Genomic DNA, 20,912 nt, shown 5'->3' on the forward strand with positions numbered 1-20,912 from the left:
GCCTGAAGGGAATAAAAACTGTGACGTTGCAGAAGCTGGCACAGCGAATGCGTGTCATCCTCAAAGCTAAAGGTGGTCCAAGAGAAATATTTGATTTTGCGACTTTTTTTTTTTTTAATTTCATTTATACCTTGCAGTTATTATTTATATAGCATGGTCACTTACTTTTGTAATATTATTTATATTATGGTCACTACTCTTACAATAATATTATTATTTGTATCATGGTCACTTTCTTTGCAATATTCTCTTACACTTTGGTCACTTTATATTACAATACTCTTTTTATATATCATGCCACTTTTTATCCTCAGCACTTGTCTGTTTAAAGGTTGATTGTTTTTCATGTTTATTGTGTAGGTTATAGATATTTCTGTTTGTTTCTTGTGTTTTTTTGTTTGTTTTTTTGCCTTTTCTACTTTTTTCTAAGTCTGTAGTGTATGCTACACTTTCCTCTGCTGCTGTAACAAGTACATTTCCCTGTGGTGGGATGAATAAAGTATAATAATCTAATCTAATGTAAATTGCATCGAGCTGTTTGAGAGTTTCTGTAGAAAGAGAACACCTAAGATTTTTTTCCTACGAATAAAAAGATAATTGTATTTGGTCATAATTTGTCTGTAGCTCATTTTGATTTAAAAACAAAAATCGTATCTTGAACAAAACATCGTGAACCGTGTGGAGTCGTGAGTTGTGAGTGTATCATTACATCCCTGGTGTTGACACAACGCCAACCAGACTAAAACCAACACCCGAGGCTAACTGGTTTGAGCTTTCTGTCGCAACACTCGACATCACGGCGTGTTTTTGTCCACGCAGGACGGTTTAATAATAAGGAAAGGACACACGAACAGCTCAGAAAAGTTGAGACTTGTGTTGACTTTAGCTTGAAATCATCTTCCATGATGATACATTTCCGCTCACAGTGTTACTAACCCATCCCGGCGTCAAGCTTGAGCCAAACCAGCATTAAAAACACGAAACAAACCAACCTAATTATTAGCTGATGCTGACATATAACTGTAAATCGCCACAGAGTGCGCGGACCTGGATGTTTTAGTCAGTTTTAGTCAGTTTTAGTCAGCTCGGCTCTGTTTACAAAAGACTTGACGCTAGCTACTGGAGCTAACCCAGGTAGCTTCAGCCGGATATGCGGCTAAGTTTGTGTCTTTACGGTATCATTCAAATATGATTTAATATAAGAGATAATATAAGAGAGAAGAGATGTGTTTGGGGTTTTATTTCTGACCACTCAGGCAAACCTCGCTGTTTTTCTCTGAGGCACAAACCGGGCTTAGCTTAGCTTAGCTTAGTTAGCATAACGGAAGTCAACGGTCCGTTAGCTAGCCGCCTAGCGTTAAGACTGAATATCTGGATAAAATCCACGTCCACGACACAAATAACCACGTTAGTGACCGTAAAACACGCCGACAGTGTGCAGCAGACATGCCGTGTTAGTAGATATCACACACTTACCAAATTATTAGTTTAAAATCTATCCAACTGATTTCCAAGTAGTGCTTTGTTGGCCTCCGTCCGCTGCTCCCTGACTGCGCTGGATTAACAGGAGGGGAGGGGGAGAGAGGAGGGGGGGAAGAGGAGGAGGAGGAGGAGGAGGACAATACACTGCTATACAATAACATTATTATTATTATTTATATTATTATATATTATTTTGTGGACGACAATACACTGCTAACCTTATGTATGTATACATGTATATGTGTGTTATGTTGTATGTAGTATGTATGTTATGCATGTATGTATGTATGTTATATGTGTGTTATGTATGTATGTATGTATGTATGTATGTATGTATGTATGTATGTATGTAATGTTTATGTATGTATGTATGTGTATGTATGTATGTATGTATGTATGTATGTGTATACATGTATATGTGTTATGTATGTATGTATGTATGTATGTATGTATGTATGTATGTATGTATGTATACATGTATATGTGTTGTATGTATGTATGTATGTATGTATGTATGTATGTATACATGTATATGTGTGTTATGTATGTATGTATGTATGTATGTATGTATGTATGTATGTATGTATGTAGATGTATGTATTATTACATGTATACGTATAGTGTGTTATGTATGTTGTATGTATGGTATGTATGTATGTATGTATGTATGTTGTATGTATGTCTGTGTATGTATATGTATGTATGTATGTATGTATGTAGTATGTATGTATGTATGTATATGTGTGTTATGTATGTAGTATGTATGTATGTATGTATGTATGTATGTGTGTGTTATGTATGTATGTATGTATGTATGTATGTATGTATGTATGTATGTATGTATGTATGTATGTATGCTATATGTTATAGTGTGTTATGTATGTATGTATGTTGTATGTTGTATGTATGTATGCTGTATGTATGTATGTATGTATATGTATATGTGTGTTATGTATGTATGTATGTATGTATGTATGTATGTATGTATGTATGTATGTATGTATGATGTGTATGTATGTATGTATGTATATCAGTATATGTATGTTATGTATGTATGGTATGTATGTATGTATGTATGTATGTATGTATGTATGTATAATGTATGTATGTGTGTTATGTGTATTATTGTATGTATGTATGTAGTGTATGTATGTTATGTATGTCTGTATGTATGTATGTATGTATGTATGTTGTATGTATGTATGTATGTATGTATGTATGTATGTATGTATGTATATGTGTGTTATGTATGTATGTATATATATATGTGTGTTATGTATGTATGTATGTATGTGTGTTTGTGTATGTATGTATGTATGTATGAATGTATGTATGTATGTATATGTGTGTAGCTCCTTGTTTTTTACTGTAACTGTAACTGTCTATATCTATATCTATATCTATATCTATATCTATATTTATACATACATTGAGAGCAATGTGTAACCAGAGTCCGATTCCTCATGTGTGCGTTTATGTACACACATGGGTAATAAAACTGATTCTGATTATTAACATCATCTGAGTTCATATGATAAACACACGTTTTGTCTTGTATGATTATATAGAGAACATATGTTTTGTGGTACAACCATCTGTAAAATACATTGTCCCATATGCAGTCAGAGAAAGTGATATTTATTCAAGTGGGTGCTTCAAAAAAAGCACCGTGGCTGACATTAACCTGCTTCTGAGCTCCAGGACAAACATAAGCTGCGTATCTGTTCCCTCCCTCTTTTCTGTGAACTGTGTACAGTATTCCTGGAATAATACACAGCCCCAGGTCTGCTGTTTGGTAAATGATTATTAATTTTTAATTAGATTTTTGACACCAACAAGTTTTTGCACAGATGATATTCTGACTTTCCTCAGTGTAGACAGAAAAGTGTAGGTGTTATTAATAAAGTTTAATTCAAGTACCTCAGCAAGTTATGACACTGACCGTGAGGCAGAATAACCCACACCTGAAACTGAAGACTGAATCCAATTCAGCCACTGTTCATTTTATTATTGTGCTTTTTCCTACTGACATGTCAGTATGTGGGTCTTAAAAATAGATTTTGACTTAGTCTTAAAGGTCAAGTAATAAAGCAGGACCCCTTAATGCTGTGGATATCATCATATTTAAGACAGAACCTGCAGAGCCTTCTCTTAGTCGATACTGTACTTCAGTGGTGCAAACTTTCTGACAAATGTGCAGCTAATAAAATGAACACAAACCAGCTGATATGAAGTCAACTTGGGACTTTCAGGACCCCTATAGGTCTGATCACTGCAGGCAGTCACCCACTTTGCCTAACTGGTAATCCAGCTATGTGAGAAACTTGTACTTAACTTAAATATTTAAAGGATATACTGTAGAAAATTCAGATTTTATCAAACACATACTGAGCTTATAATGTTATGTCATACGTAAATAGGTTATTAATGGATTAAGAGACTTTAAGTACACTTTGCTGAATTAACTTGTGGTATTACCATTCAAACATAAAGTAAAGGATCTGATTTCACAGCTGTATGTTTGTGTTACGGATCTGCATGAGAGCAACAATCATGCGTGACTGATCACACATATATATGTCCAGTTAGATCTAAGATGACTATAAAAACTAATAAATACATGCTATGCTTTCTATTATCTTGATTGTAATAGGATTGAAGTTTTGTTGACGCTGATTATTTAATTATGAACTGAAAAATAAAACATTAAATAACATTTAAGACTGCTAAGCTGTGGTCGGAGATGGCCTGTTTTCAGTTGGTGCAGCAGTGTATTAATAACTGCAGCCTTTACTCTAATCCTGATAAGAGGCTTTCTTAGCACTACTCAGATCCACCTCGCAGAAACCAGCTCATGAGTAGTTCCATGGAAACAGTAATAATACCTTACATTCATGTGCATGCTCAAGTAACCAGTCATTCAGCAGTGAACACTCTGAATTAAAAAAAAAGGGAAAATATTTCTGAGGTTTATTTCTCTGAAAAATCCACAGGCATGTACAATCCTTTTCTGAGAATAAAACCAGTTTGTAAACAGATGTTCTTTAATAGTCAACAACAGATTTTCCATGAACAGCGTTGGGTGTTCATGCTGGTAATAATTTTGTAAGAGAGTGTTTTTTTTTCACCTCTTTAAATGGAAGATGTCTGATTTCAGAAAAGAATTCTGCACATAAAAGAAATAGAAAATACACCCGTGCTCTCTTTTATTCTAGCTTTTCAACAGACTTCATGTCACGTTGTGTCAGCCTGACCTCGACCTTTTCACACTCATAACATTGGTAACCACATGTCTGACAATTAACTGCTAAATTCTTGGAAATACTGTAACTGGATTTGATGAATTAAACAGACATGTGGACAGAAAAGAGATGAGTCAGTACAGCGACACAGATGTGCTCTGCTGTAAAAATCAATTATCAAAACACAGCCTCAGTACATGCTCAGCTAGTCAAAAAAAATAGGATAAAACCTTTAAGAGATGTTGTGATGATGTTGCCCAAATGATGGTTGGCTCAGTCACGGTTCATCAGGTTCACTGATTTCGTAAAAAGAGTGAATAAACATTAATTTCTTAGAACCTCAGGTCATTTGGCACCCACACAATGAACTCCAACAGCAAATAAAAACAGAGATCCTGTGACGAAGATCCAAATGATCTCAAACAGTCAACAGTCGCTGCTTTTTTTTGCTGCTTTTTCTATTGATAAGTTTGGGCTGTCTTGTGGAAAACCAATTTTAGACCACTAGTCTAAAACATGCAAAACCCTGTACAACTCTCTTAGTAGTGGGGAAACAGAGCAAAAATAAATAGACAGGAACAAGAAGTCACATATTGTAGAAACAAAATTCATTTACAGTTCCTGAAACAGAAAAAAATAGCAGCAGCAACAACAGCGCCGTAGTAAGACTGAGCTCTTGACTGAGCAGTGTGGTTTATTGTACTTGAAGCAGTTCAGTTTTCTCCCTCTGGGCTGTTGTCTGTTGCCTGGGGTGTCAAATTATCCCAGATTCACACCGTGTGTTTATGGAGTGTGACCCTGACCCATGTTCTTGTCTCTATGGCCTGTGCCAGAGGGGCAGAGACCCTCATATGTGGAAAGGGTAGTCCTGCAGGTAGCGCAGCAGAGGCTTTGGGAGTGGTAGCTGGTCGGGGCAGTTGGTGTGTCTGTTGATGGTGAGGCGTGTTAGGTGCTGCAAAGAAGGGAAGGCCTGTGGTTTGTGCAGGGGGTGCATCAGCTTCAGGGGCACTCCACTGTCCTTAGCTGTGTGCATGTCAGGCTTTGTCTTGGGTTGAATGTCCCCAGATGACTGGTCCTGCGGCGTGTGGCCTGAGCCCATGTAGTGCTGCATGAGGCTGAGTACATCTGGGAAGGACTGCAAGAGAGGAAGGCCAGGGGAAATGGAGTCCAGCCAGAAAGAGCCCCTGCTGTACTCTATGCGTACACTTGTAGGTCCACAGCGGGTCTTCACAGACAGGGCCAGCATGTATTGAGGATGACTGCTGTCCCGTATAAGAAATGTGCCTTCAGACCTTTTTAGGAGAGCTTCCCGAGCTTCACTCGCTGAGATGGAACCCCAGTACCAGCCTGCGATCAGACAGATCAGATTTATTTTTACATGCTTTGGCAAACATAAATAACATAAATAATGCTGAGTTTGACTCAAAAAAGACCTGTATATAAAGAAAAATACAATATGAAGTCAAAATCTGGGCTGGTTTACCTGAGGTCTGTAGATACTGGAAGGTGGTGGTGATGCAGCGTAGGTCCTCTGCTGGGTCCCAGGGTGGAGGTGAGGGATGTGGGCAGCATGAACCTCCGTGCTCCTCATGATGAAAAACAGTCACAGCTCGGGCAACCATTTTCGACTGACAGCAGCCCTGTCAACATATTGTTAATGTCAGAGCAGCAAGAAAATAATAATTAACAGAGATGTCACATTCAACAGAGATTTTTGTGCTGCCTAAGGTAGTAAAGTAAATACAAATCTCAGTTGGTAAATGTATGTTTTGGCTACAAAACCAAGTATCAACTGCCGTTGTCCAAAATGAGCTAACAAAAACAAAAGCAGCCAACCAAAACCCAGAAACAGACTATTGACAATCTGATTCTCTGACGCACTGATCACTGGACAGCCTGTTATTGTCCTTGACTCCATTTGCAGTACCTCTGCTAAATGCAGTGACTGTCATTCAGTGTCTACAGCCCATTTTAATTGTATAGTTTTTTAAAATCTCTATTTATATATGTATTTGTATTTCTATCTATATATCTATCTAATGTGTGTGTGTGTGTGTGTGTGTGTGTGTATACATATACATATACATATACATATACATATACATATACATATACATAGTCAGTTGTTCCGTCCTTATGGCTCCACTATCTGAATCTGTCTTGTGTTTATGTGTTGAAAAGCAATATTGAAAAATATTGTTAAATACAACAACAACAAATTTCCCGGTGTGGGATCATTAAAGTCTTATCTTATCTTAAAAGAAAGCACAGAAATAAAGAAGTACAAAGCAAAACAAAAACAAAGGCTTATTATAAAAATTACAAAGCAAGAAGTTGCAGTTCACATCATGTTGTTAGTACTTAGTCTGATAAAAAGTAAAAAGTAAGACCTTCATCATAAAATATAAGTTCGTTTTATGGATCTATGGCCTGTGGATATAAATATATTTGAAGCCCAAGCCTCACGGTCTTATAATCATTCAAGCATTAAGCAATTTAATTAATTATATATTCATAATAAAACAGACTATGATACAACAGACCTAAAAATAATCTTACCTTCGATCGAGGGAAATCATAAGGATCGTAACCAGTCTATAAAAAAAAGTCCAAGAAATAATCCAGCGGGTCTCTCACGGTAAATAATTACCTCTCACACTCAAATAGTCGCTGTTAGAAAAAGAAAACATCGCTTGTAAATGATCTGTCATAAAACATAAGAAATATCCGTGTATGTCTGAGTGTGTGTGTGTGTGTGTGTTCCCGGTGGTCTGCTGTGAGTGAAGCCGTGAGTGTGAGCTCTTTATTCAGCAAACTGCAGCACAGCACACAGCTCAGTTCTGTTTGGTTCCAGGAATCTGTTTCCAGGAAAGGTTTTGTGTTTCAGCGCCCGCAGTGACAGACAAGCTGCTGCCAGCAGCAGCCTCACTGTCAACACACACACACACACACACACACACACACACACACACACGCACTACTTCCTGTGTAGCTTTCAAAATAAAATTGGGTATGTAGATTAGAATATATAGATACAGAAATGTTAGACAAGAGACAGCCTATAGATTATAACATATTAAAAAATAATGTCATAAGTAGAGGAGAAAGAGTGGGAATAAATAAGTGTATACGTCTTCCTACTCCTTTTTCAATATGTACAATTTAATTTCCTACTTTTTATTTCACAATAATGAAGCTAATCTAAAAGTTTTGTTGGCTTATTTCTTAATTTCATGGATATACAATATAGATGTGTGGCTATACATACTCAATAGCCAGTTTATTAATGCAGTTTAATACAACAACAGTCAATAAATTTGACAATTTAAGAGAAAAATAGTTCAACAACACCACAAATGTACATCAGAAAGATTGTACAGTTGGAAAATAGTTTCTAGAATAATAAATATGAACTAAAATTGTTTCAATACTGTAATGACTCTGTATTAGACTGGTGTACATAATATATTAGTATTTATTTACACGATTATTTATTTAATAATGTACTATTAATCATTTAATATTAACCTAGCGGTCTTTAAATCCGATTCACAGCTTTAACTATGTGTGTAGTTCAACACACATGAACTCCATCACCTGTCATCTACACTGCTTTTATGTTGAAGGGACTCAGCAGCAAGTCCGGTGATGTTTGAATCTGGCTGCCTTGATGCAGTTCAACTTTATCTTTATCACACTATGTAACACTTACATTGATTAAACAATAAAACATTTATGTCTTTACACGTTGCTTACTTTCAGCACACATGCTCTCTTAGTGAGTATGATTTAATATTGCAGAGTAAAGCACTAATATATTATCATCCAGTCACTCTCTTTAATGCTTTACTAATTCTCCCTTTCTCTCTCTCCAGCCTCCACTTCATGCTCTGAACAATAACTTTCCAGCCACTGATTATTTCGTGTTATCAAGAAGAAAATGATCTCTGCGGTGCAAAATGGTTGACTTGTTTTCCTGGAATTTAACTGAACTGGTCACGTCAGAAATCAGTATGTCTTCCCCTCGAAAGTCAAGGTTCATCACCGTCACCCATCCCACATTTCCAAAGATAATGACCACTTGAAAGAGCTGCCATTCAGCTCTGAGCCGTTTCCAAGAAAAAAAAAAAAAAAAAAAAGGGTTCGCATTGACTGTCTTCCCCCCGTCAGGTATGAAAGTAGCAGAACCGCAGGGCTGAAGGCTTCCGAGTAGAGAGCCTTCCTGGAAAACAAGCACAACAAATTGACCGCTGCTGAGCCGTGATCCCTGCTGCTGCTGCAAGCCTGCGTGACTATATAGGATCACACACACGCACACACACACACACACACACACACACACACACACACAGTCAGAGAGAAAGGGGAGGGTAAAATGAGGACACAAACACTAGAAAATAAAGAAAATATTTTTATTGTAGGGCCATGTAAAACAGCAGCCTTTGGTTGAGTGTGTAGTCAAACCTCGCTCAGGTGACTCGCAAAGGCAACTGTAAACGTGATGTGGGTGAATTTGCATAAGAGTGAAGCACGGGCACAGCATGGGCCCTATACCTAGGCAATATAAAGGGTTGTAAATCCACCTTAAAGCAGAGATTATCATAGCCATTTCCCAATAGCTGAATCAATATTAACGCAGGGATACAAATAAATAAAGAGACAAGAGAAGGCAACTCAGGTGAGAAATGTTGCTGTCAACATGGATAGTAATTGGCAAATGTAAATTAATATAACTGTAAAAAAAAAAGAAAAGAAAAAGCATTTGAACCCTTTAACATCCAGTTTTCATGTGAAGTCTCTGTTGCCTGGCAACTGGGATAACCACCCACACTGCTGAGAAAACTTGTTTTGTTTTTTTTTACTCTTTGGTTTTTCTACACAGAAAAAAAAAGATATAAAATGTTAGTTAGAGAGTGTTAGCTGTGCTGGGAGGCAGATTTACCCCTTAGACAGAGCTAGGCTAGCTGTTTCCCTCTGTTTCTAGTCTTTGTGCTAAGCTAGAGGCGACTGTAACTTAGTTTTGTGCATCCCCCCCAAAATTCAGCCTTACATGTTTGGTATCTCTGGAAGATTTTGTATCTCCACAGCAATTAAAAATGAAGTTCTCCAGGACTAAAAAAAAAAAAAGAGAGAGAGTTTGGCTGCACAATGGTTTGTAATGACAGACACACTGTTGGATAAATAGGATTTAAGCAGATAAACAACTTTGCAGATGTTTTTCACATTAAAGTAATCTACTTCCAAATACTGAGGCTTCGTCATGACTAACATGTTTTCATGTATAATGAAATCAAATTAAATTTAGATGTGTCCACATATCAGCCTGTCATCCTGGTTAAAAATCTGTCTAGAAACTATGAACATATATGTGTTCACATCTTTCACCACGGGGAAACATTATGAAATCTGCTTTACGGTGGATCTATTTTGTCCTGGTTTCAGTGGGAAATGTATTTGCGTAAGTAAAAAGAAGAAATGGCTAGAAGCTAAACAGTCAAATAACAAGTCAATTCATACATATCGTTCTGGTTTGCTTGTGTGCTTGTATACAATGTCTAGTGTGTGTATAATGTCTACATTTCTTCCCCGTTCTCCCCTGCACCCTTGATGAGGCGCTTGTTGCCTCGTTTTCCTCCTGGTCCACGGGGCTTGGAAAAGGCCTGCTTTAAGGTGTGCTCCATCGGGTGAACCTCCTCATACAGGAAGTCTTCTGTCAGGCCGTCGCCACTGTCTATCTCCATCTACACACACAGAATAATACACAGATCAAAGGCTACTCTACTCAGTATGACCAGCGGATTCAAATATTCATTATCATCATAATCTGAGACAAGTTAGGCATAAACATGTTTGTTTGTTTTTCATTCACTGGTCAGTTTTTTAGATTTTGGGCTATTTTAGAGTACTAGTATTAAAAGACGCCCCCAAAAAATAAACATACTAAACTTTTGGATGTTTATTTTTCTATACTTTGTCTGTTTGCATCACTATATTTCTCCTAAATTCACCAAAGGTTAACATTAAATCATTTTCCATTAGCATAATTTCAGAAACTTCTATCTTGAAGTTCTAGTAGTGTCATCTGTAAAATAAAATTTTACAATACATATCCTGAAGGTCACGTTCTCAAAATGAATTTTTCCTCATAGTCTAGGACAGAAATCTCTTCACTTCAGCAGTGCTTACATACACCAAACCTTCAGGTTTTGTTCTTATCTATATTCACATATCATTCATAACCTGATTTATATAACATTTACTCCTAAAAACATGACGTCTTTATTGCTATTGACAGTATTCTATTATTTATAGAGTGATAAGAAGATATATCTAAAATTCCTTCTGTAAAAATCTTTTACTCTAACATGTCAACAGATAATCTCCAACAAGATAATCCCCTCATTTACAAGATTTCAGAGACCTTAGTATTATTAAAAATAATTGTCTTAATGATAGTAATCAAGTGGCGACATTTCATGGTAATGAATATTTACCCTGTTCTCCTGTGTCTCTCCTTAATCTTCGGTTTTAAGTTTAAGTTGTTAGTTTATAGATAAATGATGGTTGCTCACTGTTAAACTCTACAGCTTGTGTCTGTTATTTGAGTGATTGGTACCTTTTTGGTGACCTCCAGCTGGTAGTCTCTCTCCACCTCATCCAGTAGTCTGTTCTTACAGCTGGAATACAACATCCGTTCTTTGATACTACAGGTGTACCCAGGCATCGAATATATGAACACTGGAAGAGATGATGAAGTTGTTACTTAAGCAGCTGGATCAATTTTGCTGCGAAAGCTAGTCAATGTATCTCTTTTGAAACCAAAACAAGTGAAAGGACGACAAGTACATAAAGTCTGAAAGATACAATTCATTATTTTTTGAGCCACTTGGGGGCAGCGAAACAAGATGATCATTTTTATGTCCAATATTAAAACTCAACTGTGCTGACAGCATAGACTGTAAAGAGAAGAACAAGTCTTTGTGATGTCACTCATGGGTTTTTGAAGAGTCATTGTGAAGCTCAGGCAGGCCTGTGGTGACGCCTACCTGTCACTCAAAGTGGTTTAATTATGCACAACTTTAGGCCAAATATAATTTAAATAGGTGACTTATATAAAAATTCACCCCCTGCACAGTTGTCATTAGCTATAGAGATCAAAACCAGGCTGTAAACATGTTTATTTCTGCTGTAAAGTTGGACATTTTAACATGGGGACTTGGAGAAGGCCACTCAAGGAACTGCAGTTCTTCCTTGTTGGCTTCATTTGACAGTTACAGAGGTTACTACACTACAAAATACCGATTAATACTGATTGGTGCAGCTTTAAGCCTGGGGTTGGGATCTCGCAAAGTGTCACCAGACAAGGAGGTGATGTTATGGTATGTATGTACTGACCCAGCGCCTCCTGCATCTGGCCCTGGTGGGAATGTTTGAAGATGAAGAAGTGGTATCTGGGTGAATCTGTGGGAATCCTGTATGGAAGCTCATGGGTCTCTGTAGGTTTGGTGTGAACCAGCTCAATGGTTTCTTTCTCTACATCCAGTCTCTGCAACACAACATACACAAGCAAGCTTTGTTCACGGGTCAGGGTCAAGTCATGCAAAGCCAATTTCACTGACAAACACTGATACACAGATTGTTTCAAAAATAGATCATGACAGCTTGTTTTTTTGTTTTCAGAGAATAAGGTACATCATCATGCATATTGTGCGTGATAAAGGGTCTTTGTCTGAGCTCACCAGCTGTATATAGTTGATGCGTCTCTGCTTGAGTTGCTGCAGAGCTCGTTTGGCCTCTTCTTGTAACGGGAATGCAAGACCTTGGAGAGTTTGTGCTCTTTTATCTAAGCCGAACTCCATTGTAACCTGCAGAATGAAAAAAAGCAGACGACTCAGTGCTGATGTGTCCAAACAAACACATGACAGAAAAATAAATGAGTCAAACAGACACGGACACAAACCCTCGCTCGTGCTGTTGGAGTCCCGATTCGTCTACGTTCATCCTGTGGACATAAGAGACTTTTAAAATCTGTCCTCCTCTCTCTTTTTCATACACACAATTCATGTTAGGAAGAAAATCTACGTACCCATACAACTTTATCCTGCAGAAAGCACACAAGATTGAGTAAATATTATGTACATAACACAATTAAGTATTTACTTCATATCATGGTCAAACAGTTTGTATTGTTTAAACCTCACCTCTGTGACTTTAATTCGTTGCAATTCCTGCTCAGCCATTGTGAGTGGAGCCGGGGAGGAGCAGGAGGACATGTGTCGCAAGTATCCCTGGAAGCACAGGTCGTCCTGCATACAGACAGGGTGGTTACTCACTCACCAGCAGTTGAAGATTTACCAATCAGCAGTCACGCTGGAGAGATTTTACTAACCTCGACTGTGCCAAACATTTCATCTTTAATGTGACCTCCTCCAAACTCTTTCTTCAGTGTGGCACGAGTGGCTGCATACACCATCTTCTGCCTCACCTAACAGAAAGGAAGGATGTAAAGATGATGGTCATTATGGTTCTATACAGTGTTTACATTTTATTTTGGTTTAAGCATGTTTATTACAGTTTATTAGTTTGAACTTGCTTATTGTTTTTTCATGTGGATGTTTGCGCTTCACTCTGCAGAATGACGATTGTGAATGAAAGTTTCTTTTCTCTTTTTCACCTTAAAAGACCAGTGTGTGAGATTTACTGGCATGTAGTGGTGCCGTTGCCAATTGCAAAATCGCATCACCTTTACTCCTTGTGAAACAGAAACTATGGTGGTACGAAATATGTGAGAAACACAAAAGGTTCTGTCAAGAGCCAGTGTGTAGTTTGTGTGGCTATTGTGAAAAACACAGCGGTTCAACATGGTGGACCAAAGTGGAAGAAGACCTGCTGTGTCTGTAGATTTAAAATACTTACTCTAAGATAAAACGATATTATGATAATGAAATATTCAGGCAATTATACACTAATGAAAACATAGCTATGGATACTATATATATATTCTGTAAAAAAAATTTACGCACTGGACCTTTAAATCGGAGTTTAAGACACGTATGTATGAGATGATTTTGTAACATAACAGTTTGAATCATGCTCCAATGTCCAGTTTGCAACTTGCACTGAGAACTTTTCATTGAAGTCATAAACATCTTATGTCCAATAATTAAACTTTTAAAATTAATGTAGTTTACATATTAATAGATCAGATAGGTGTTGTTGTTTTTTTAATTAGGGAGATGGAGTACATATCACTTATCTGGTTCTTATTACACTATAACACCATATCAGACACAAAATATTATTCAAAGCAGAAGCTCTTTGTCAGAATGCAAACAAAACATGATGAGTTTTTATTTAGTTTCTGATCTGTTTTAGTGAGTTTAATAAATTTGTGGCAGGAATTGTAATTTAAAACAAAACACATATGTTGAATGTGTTTAAGACAGGTGGTGTGTAATACAATAGACACAATAAAAAAAAATGTTCATATTAATTGTGATTATTGTTGCTATTTTTAATACAACCTGAGCCTAAACCTGACCACCCTAAATAAATGTTACCTAAACTTAACTTTTATGGTATTTTTTCCAGAAATGTTCAGTGTAAGTTTTTTTCCTTGGAGGGCTGCTGATGTTCTTTTGTGTGCATAACGATGTGTTCACTCTTTTATTTTTAATTACAGTAATTTCAGATGCAGACTGTGAGTGACTGAATTTGAAACAATGGCTGACTGACAGCTCTTCACAGACATACTGGTGATTGGTCAGGTGACCAGGCGATGAAGATCCACTCATAACCCTGAGCATTCCGGGAGTCCAGACGATAGAGGATGTAGCAGGGTTCCTGAGGCGTGAGCAGAGGAAGCAGGAACTGATCATAATCCTTGTCCCAGCTCTGTGCTGGCTCTCTGTACCAATCAAGCACCAACTCCTCTGCAGACAAAACGTGTATCAGCTTAACTCATCTCAAGTTTTAGAAGAAGAAGTCAGCTGAAAGTTGTACTTGTGTTGAATCTTTGCAAATACAAGACACATTTTATGTTTTACCATTTCTGATGACTATCTTCATTATTCTGATGGCACCTCCCCTTGCTCGAGCCAGAAACTCTTTCAGCTCAGATGTTGCTAAAGTAACCAGATATAAGGCAGACAAGTCAAAACTGAGGATGGGGGGTTGAAAAGCAAGTGAGACAGAGTTGGGTAGGTAAGAACTTGAGACTCCACTTCAGGGAGAAAATTTGATCCACTGCCAGGTAGTCACGCCATCACCTAAAGTGACTCAGACAGGGGACATACGCACCAAAGAACCCCTGAGACCTTTCAGTCTGGGGGATAAAACAACTTCTTCATCCTTTTCAAACCCATGAAGGGTAGTTTGGTACTGAAAACTAGATTCAGCTATTTATTGCTCTCCCTCCTTCTCTCTCACCATGGTTACCAAACACAGCGGTCTCATAAATGATGTAAGACCAGGTGAGAAAGGTGAGAGAGGTATGCTTCTGCCAACCTGTCCCCCTACGCTCCAATTACCAAATGCCATAACACATACGTATATAGGTAGCTCTAACTATCCATAAATGCCTGCAGGTGCTAAATGTCATGATGACTGGTATCACAATATAGACGACAGACATTTAACTGTGAATCAGTCATATACAGGCTTACAATTTTAGAGATTGTCTAGCTCAGTCCACAATTATTTATATCCATGAGGGGGCCACTTTGAGATCTTAAGAGTCCTCGTTTTTTGAGGATATCAGAGCACATCATCAGTGAGATTGAGAGGATGTATTACATGTTATAGAACAGTTTAATGGCTAACAAGAAAATTTAAAAAAACACATAAAATGAGAGAGAACTGTGAGAACTAGATTAATACACAAAAACACCCTGATGTAAGAGAGTTTTTCTCTAAAAAACAAACAAACTTACCGTTAATTCCAGTTTGGTGTGACATCTTTTGGCAGTCTCTTCACACTCCTCTCATGCAAGAAGGACCAGGTCCAGATCTCTGTGTCCTCGCTCTTCTTGCTCAGCAGGTAGGCTGCCTCTACACTGATGGCAGACAGATGGACCCACGCGCACCAGTCACATAAACGCCTCGAGGGTGACTTGGGAGATTCCTAACACTTGAAATACAATCTGCGGAACTGTGGCTGATGAGTAATAACGTGCCTGTCAGTGGATATGCCACCCTAACCACTGATCTAAAACTCTTTGCGTATCGATGACCACAACTTTAGGAGTCTCGGTGGGGGAGCCTCCCCCAGGTCACGTACTGTCCTGTACTGTACTGTCTGTGAGGAGGGGGAGGACCAGGCTCTGTAGAAATCCATCGCTCATGACATCATTACAGTGTTTTCAGATGCTGTCAGTGCACCGCGTGTAATGACATTTTATCACTCATTCACCCAGAGTGGCCGATCAGCTCAGGCATGATCTCAAATTCCAGCCACCTGGTCATAGAAATGAGACACCAAGCAAGAATCTGACCGCTTCATTTCAACATTGTTCAATGGGTTCAATGAGTGTGTAGTTCATGTATTTGTGGTCAGTGCCTTTTGTGCATTTTGATTGGCAATAGTTCATGAAAAGGTGGGAACAGGGTGGGAACAGGGTACCTGTACATACTTTAAAAATATGATCATGTGAGGTTTCTTATGGCAACATATGAACATCCTTTAACCCAAAGTGTGAGGTAAAGATCTCTAGATGACTTTAGTGCACCCTGGAAGGGATGGCTCATGTACAGTCAGTAGTAATGGATCCATTACCAGCCATGAGTACAGCGTGTACAGTATGTATGATCTGAAGTGAGGGTGAAAAACAGTTTAGTAGGTAAGTATGTGAGAGCCAAATGCTTAAACTATCATCCCCTTATTTCCCCGTATCTCCTTCCACACATCTTTGCTACACACGCATACACACATAGAGGTAGGTGAGAGAAAGATAAGTGTGTACCTGTGAGGTTACCTGTGATGGGATCATCCATTATTCACTCAGTGGTGAGTACACAACCCAAGCATCTATACATTATTCAACAGAACCCCCCACTCCCTTCCTCTCCTTTAGGAAGACACACTTCATCCACACAGAAAAAAAGAAAAAAGAAAAACACCCATTCATCAATTTGATTAAAACTGCGTGTGTTTCTCTCACGCTTACATGTGTTAACAGATTCGTTAACTGACTGAGTGAACTTTTGTTTGCATGTGTTAAGTGAGCTCATTTAAATGTCATGTTGTAGTGAGAGCCACCGATACACCATCTACAGAAGACACATTTCTAAAGACTGTATTATTCACTGCGTTTACGGATTTGATTCTTCAAATACAACGAGAAATATGTCAAATCTTATTTATATCCATTCCTTTTTATTAGCTCTGTATAAAACTTTAACAATCAATCAGTCAGCTGAAAGAACATTATGATAATTAATTCAGGCAAGCAGAAGTTACCTAACTTCACAACATCTCATCATCAGTTGTGAGGATTCACTGCTTTTCTTGGTGGTGAAAGCAAACTTAATATCTTTTGGGTTTTAAGAAATTGCAGGACAAAGACAAAAAATCCTGAGATGAATTGATGATGAAAATAATCATTTAGTTTAAGTCTTTGTGTTTTATATCAGGAGTTATCTGATGTATGGTTAAAAGTAAAAAAATAAAAACAGTAGCTCTTAATTTCATATAAAACAGTTTAATAAAAAAATATTTAAACAGTAAAACCGCTGGTAATGAAACAGCTAATTTATACATGAAACGCCAAGTTAAGAACATGAATGCAATGCACTTTAATTGTGTCATAAAAAACAAAAACTACTTTCAAAAGGAAGTATGTGAGATTTTGACACAGATGCATTTGCACCATTTTAAAGGTTTAAAAATACTGCAGGTAAAAACTTATAACTTAATGTATAAAAAACATGTTTCTGCCTGCTAAAATATTAGTTCCAAGACATGAAGCTGCCCTCCATCACTGCCTTATTGTGATGTGTTTCACAGCAACGACTCACTTTGGCATTGTCCCTCTATAGGTCGTCAACACATGGGAGCCAAAATGTCTGTTAAGTAAAGAAGAAATTACAAATTAGTACTCTGTTCATAGCAGTTTGTCCAGCAGCAGCAGACGTTGATACGATATGTTTGATCTCACCATGTTAGTGCAGGCGCTAGCAAACGTCATGTATCTGGGGTTAAACTGCAGAGTGTTAATGGGTCCTGGATGTTTCCCGTCCAACACAGCCACCTTCATCCCACTCTCAGTGCTCCAAACATGGACTCTCCCGTCCTCTGAACCTGTACAACAAGACATATTTTAACACAGGACCTCACAGGAAGAAACTAAAATATCAATCAGAGGCGTTTAGGCTCACCAATCATGACAAACTGCGAGTCGGGAGTGAAGCAGGCCTCCAGTGAGATGCCTTTACTGTTGTTGTAGCCCTTGAAATCAGCAAAGACAAGAAATGCCTTGAAGTAATGATACACAAATAGGTGTAATTCGGCAGCGTTTTGTCAATGTGTATGTGTCTTACAGAAAAGGTGTGCAGCACAGATCCATTGAAAGCATTGAGGACACGAATCATCCCTCCATTGGTGGAGATGAGAATCTGTTTCCCGTCGTTACTGAATTTGAGTCCAGTCCAGTCACAGACACGATTAAACCTCGTCTCAAAGGAGGCAAAGGGACCCTTTTCACAGAAAGATGAAATGGATTTTAAATGCAGAATAACAGAGGAGGAACACGATGAGGCTTTTATAATGAATGTCAACTGTAACTGCGTTACAAGCTCATACTGTACAGTATGCAAAACACGCTGATTTGCATTTTACCTTATCAAAAGCTCGGACGTCGTATAATTTAATGGCTTGTGATTCCACCCCTGCAGCAAATATCAGCCCGTCAGGGTCAAAGGAACACACAGGTTTCCCCAGTGGATTAGTTAAGCCCTGAAATACAAATCATACAAAAAATGAGAAGTGCAACAGAAAGTCTGGAATTAACCACAATATTAGTTTGTGTCATATTACTATCTCTCCTTCCAAGTCGTTTTTGTCTGTAGTATAATATTTTACATTATTGTGTTTAAGGTGATGTTTCTTGGTCCAGTTTTACATCTGTAAAGACATATACAAGTGTAGGCATGGTTCCTAAAGTAGGTCTGGAGACACCCAGTGGTCACAGGACATGTCTTTATTAAAAGGGTAACTACTGCTAATCTTGATGTGCAGTAATCTGGGAAGTCCTGATCTAGAGCGCTAACAGCCACAGCAGCAGCGGTTGTAATTACACTTTTGAGTGTCTGCCCACAGAGAACAGGAGGAAGTGTCATTTTCCAGCCTGTTCACAGACTACTCACTTGACAGTTTGGAGAGCGCAGGTCCCAGATCCGGATCGTCTTATCCAGTGAGCCTGAGATAAACGTATCATCCACTGGTGACATGGAGAGAGCAATAACTCTAAAAAAAAAAACAATAGAAAAAAACACTCAATTAACTTGAACTATTAAAATATAAACTATCATTTCAGATAATGTCATTTAATATAAGAAAAGACCAGAGAAGATAGAATGAAACTAAATAATGCCTGTGCAGAACTGAACACTATGATTTCTCATTCATTCATCCGGAAAATTACTATTAGACAACCATATACTATAAAATCCCATCATTGTTATACTACTACCCATAATTATTTAGCTGTCTGAATTATTAATTCACATATTACATATTACTTTCATCATATTATGGGATGATTGTAGCAATAGTGATAATAAGATGATTTCACAGTATATGGTTGTCTATTATATACAGGTGTATCAATGAATCACAGTGTAAATATAACTCTATTAAGAATAATGGCTACTGTACAGTATTTAAAATTGTTTTTAGATTTTTGTTGCTTTTCTTACAGGTAATTGACTTATGTGCTGATTTGTATTTTTGTAAAACACTAAGCATTCTTTAGTGCTATCTTTAGTATATTAGGATATGATTTGGTAGAGATAATGGGTGGATTAAAATACATATGTAACTGTAAAAAAATATATATATACCATTTTGACAGAATTCGGTTTAGTAAGTAGTACTTTTACAGTACATTAAAAGAAAACTAGGCTATATAGTTCACATTTTAATATTATCATCTACTACATTGGTTCAAGTTCACTCACCTTGCAGTGTGACCTGGGAAATATCTGATGAACTTGTTGTCAGTGAGCGACAGGTATCGGATGGTATCTAACAGACACAAAAGCATATTTTATAGTATAACACATTTATTTGAAATTCATGTTATATGTCTTGTTTGGTGCTTAGTGCCAACAGCTGGCTGTCAGTACTGAGTTATTACCATCCAGTTTGTTGGAGCTGTAGACCACTTTCTGTGTATCTCCATGTGTGTAACGGATGAGGTCTACTCCATACTTCTTGCTGAACAGTGTCCTTTTAGGTCTAAGAAAAAGAGTGTGGGATATAAAAAACTCATGAACAATATTTAAACATTATTTGCAAAAAAAATATACAAATAAATAAAATAAAAATGGGAGCATCAGTGCATTGCATTGCATATGATATTATGCAGTTACCACTTGATTTTCGGTGTAACAACATATTTATTATTGGTCCTTACTTTCCTTTCCGGATGTCATATAACACAATGCAGTCGTCGTCGCTGCTTGACACTGCATTTTCTCCGTTTGGGCTGAAGTCCACACAGTTTACTTTCTGGGAATTTTCTCGATACGTCCTGGCGACCCTGAAACTCCGCAGCACGCTGTCTGTGATCTTCATGTCTGCAGGGGATTTGTTTCCATGCAAATATATGCAAAAAACAAAACAGACACTACGCTGTCCTCTTTATCAGCTCCCTCTCTGTTTTACAGAAACCTGCGAGACATTTCTGGACTGCTTCTACTCGAGCAATGCAGGAGCGACATAATTCAAACCTCCTGACGAGAGATAAATCCTCAAACACAATAAAAACACAATAAAAACTCAGTTATTTACAACGTGCAATCATAGAGGAAACGCGAGACACTCGGTTTGTACCTCATCATCTACCAGGCGGGCGGTGTTTTTTTAAAAATCACCATTGCCAGTAGTGGCTCCTGTTGACCGGACAGTGGCGGTGTAACAAAGGAGCACACCTCTCAGAAAAAACGGAAAAGCGACGCAGAGCCACCGGA

General features: G+C 37.8%; 3 protein-coding genes across 5 annotated transcripts in view; all 3 read right to left on the minus strand.

The window, feature by feature from the left end:
• The window catches only part of LOC104933314 (transforming protein RhoA), a 5,464-nt gene extending 3,869 nt beyond the window's left edge, over nucleotides 1-1,595 (minus strand). The window contains exon 1 of the mRNA XM_027279155.1: nucleotides 1,477-1,595. The gene's annotated coding sequence lies outside the window, so the exon portion shown is untranslated. The remainder of the gene's footprint in view (nucleotides 1-1,476) is intronic.
• A 2,843-nt stretch (nucleotides 1,596-4,438) lies between these two features.
• Nucleotides 4,439-7,653, minus strand: cishb (cytokine inducible SH2-containing protein b). Its single transcript, XM_010748731.3, has 3 exons — nucleotides 7,284-7,653; nucleotides 6,208-6,364; nucleotides 4,439-6,071 (listed from the first exon to the last, which is right to left on the minus strand). Exons 2-3 carry the CDS (start codon nucleotides 6,344-6,346, stop codon nucleotides 5,572-5,574), a joined length of 639 nt encoding a protein of 212 aa, XP_010747033.2. The 5' UTR covers nucleotides 6,347-6,364; nucleotides 7,284-7,653; the 3' UTR covers nucleotides 4,439-5,571.
• Nucleotides 7,654-9,122: 1,469 nt separating this feature from the next.
• Nucleotides 9,123-20,815, minus strand: LOC104933321 (WD repeat-containing protein 82-like). Of its 3 annotated transcripts, XM_027279152.1 has the most exons (17): nucleotides 20,357-20,815; nucleotides 20,078-20,178; nucleotides 19,899-19,965; nucleotides 19,086-19,185; nucleotides 18,559-18,675; nucleotides 18,261-18,416; nucleotides 18,099-18,168; nucleotides 17,879-18,021; nucleotides 14,478-14,651; nucleotides 13,114-13,209; nucleotides 12,926-13,030; nucleotides 12,811-12,825; nucleotides 12,685-12,726; nucleotides 12,464-12,589; nucleotides 12,120-12,270; nucleotides 11,341-11,462; nucleotides 9,123-10,465 (listed from the first exon to the last, which is right to left on the minus strand). In XM_027279152.1, the coding sequence occupies exons 1-17, from the start codon at nucleotides 20,515-20,517 to the stop codon at nucleotides 10,298-10,300; spliced, it is 1,914 nt and encodes a 637-aa protein (XP_027134953.1). In that variant the 5' UTR covers nucleotides 20,518-20,815; the 3' UTR covers nucleotides 9,123-10,297. The 3 variants fall into 3 exon arrangements, with proteins under 3 accessions (XP_027134953.1, XP_019123664.1, XP_027134952.1); XM_019268119.2 differs by lacking the exons at nucleotides 17,879-18,021; nucleotides 18,099-18,168; nucleotides 18,261-18,416; ... (3 more) ...; nucleotides 20,078-20,178; nucleotides 20,357-20,815 and adding exons at nucleotides 14,771-14,848; nucleotides 15,656-15,755 and having other exon boundaries at nucleotides 14,478-14,656; XM_027279151.1 differs by lacking the exons at nucleotides 9,123-10,465; nucleotides 11,341-11,462; nucleotides 12,120-12,270; ... (4 more) ...; nucleotides 13,114-13,209; nucleotides 14,478-14,651 and adding an exon at nucleotides 17,407-17,786 and having other exon boundaries at nucleotides 20,357-20,784.
• Between the last annotated feature and the right edge of the window lie 97 nt (nucleotides 20,816-20,912).

This window comes from Larimichthys crocea, chromosome VI (genome assembly GCF_000972845.2).
Source record: "Larimichthys crocea isolate SSNF chromosome VI, L_crocea_2.0, whole genome shotgun sequence".
NCBI lineage: Eukaryota > Metazoa > Chordata > Actinopteri > Sciaenidae > Larimichthys > Larimichthys crocea.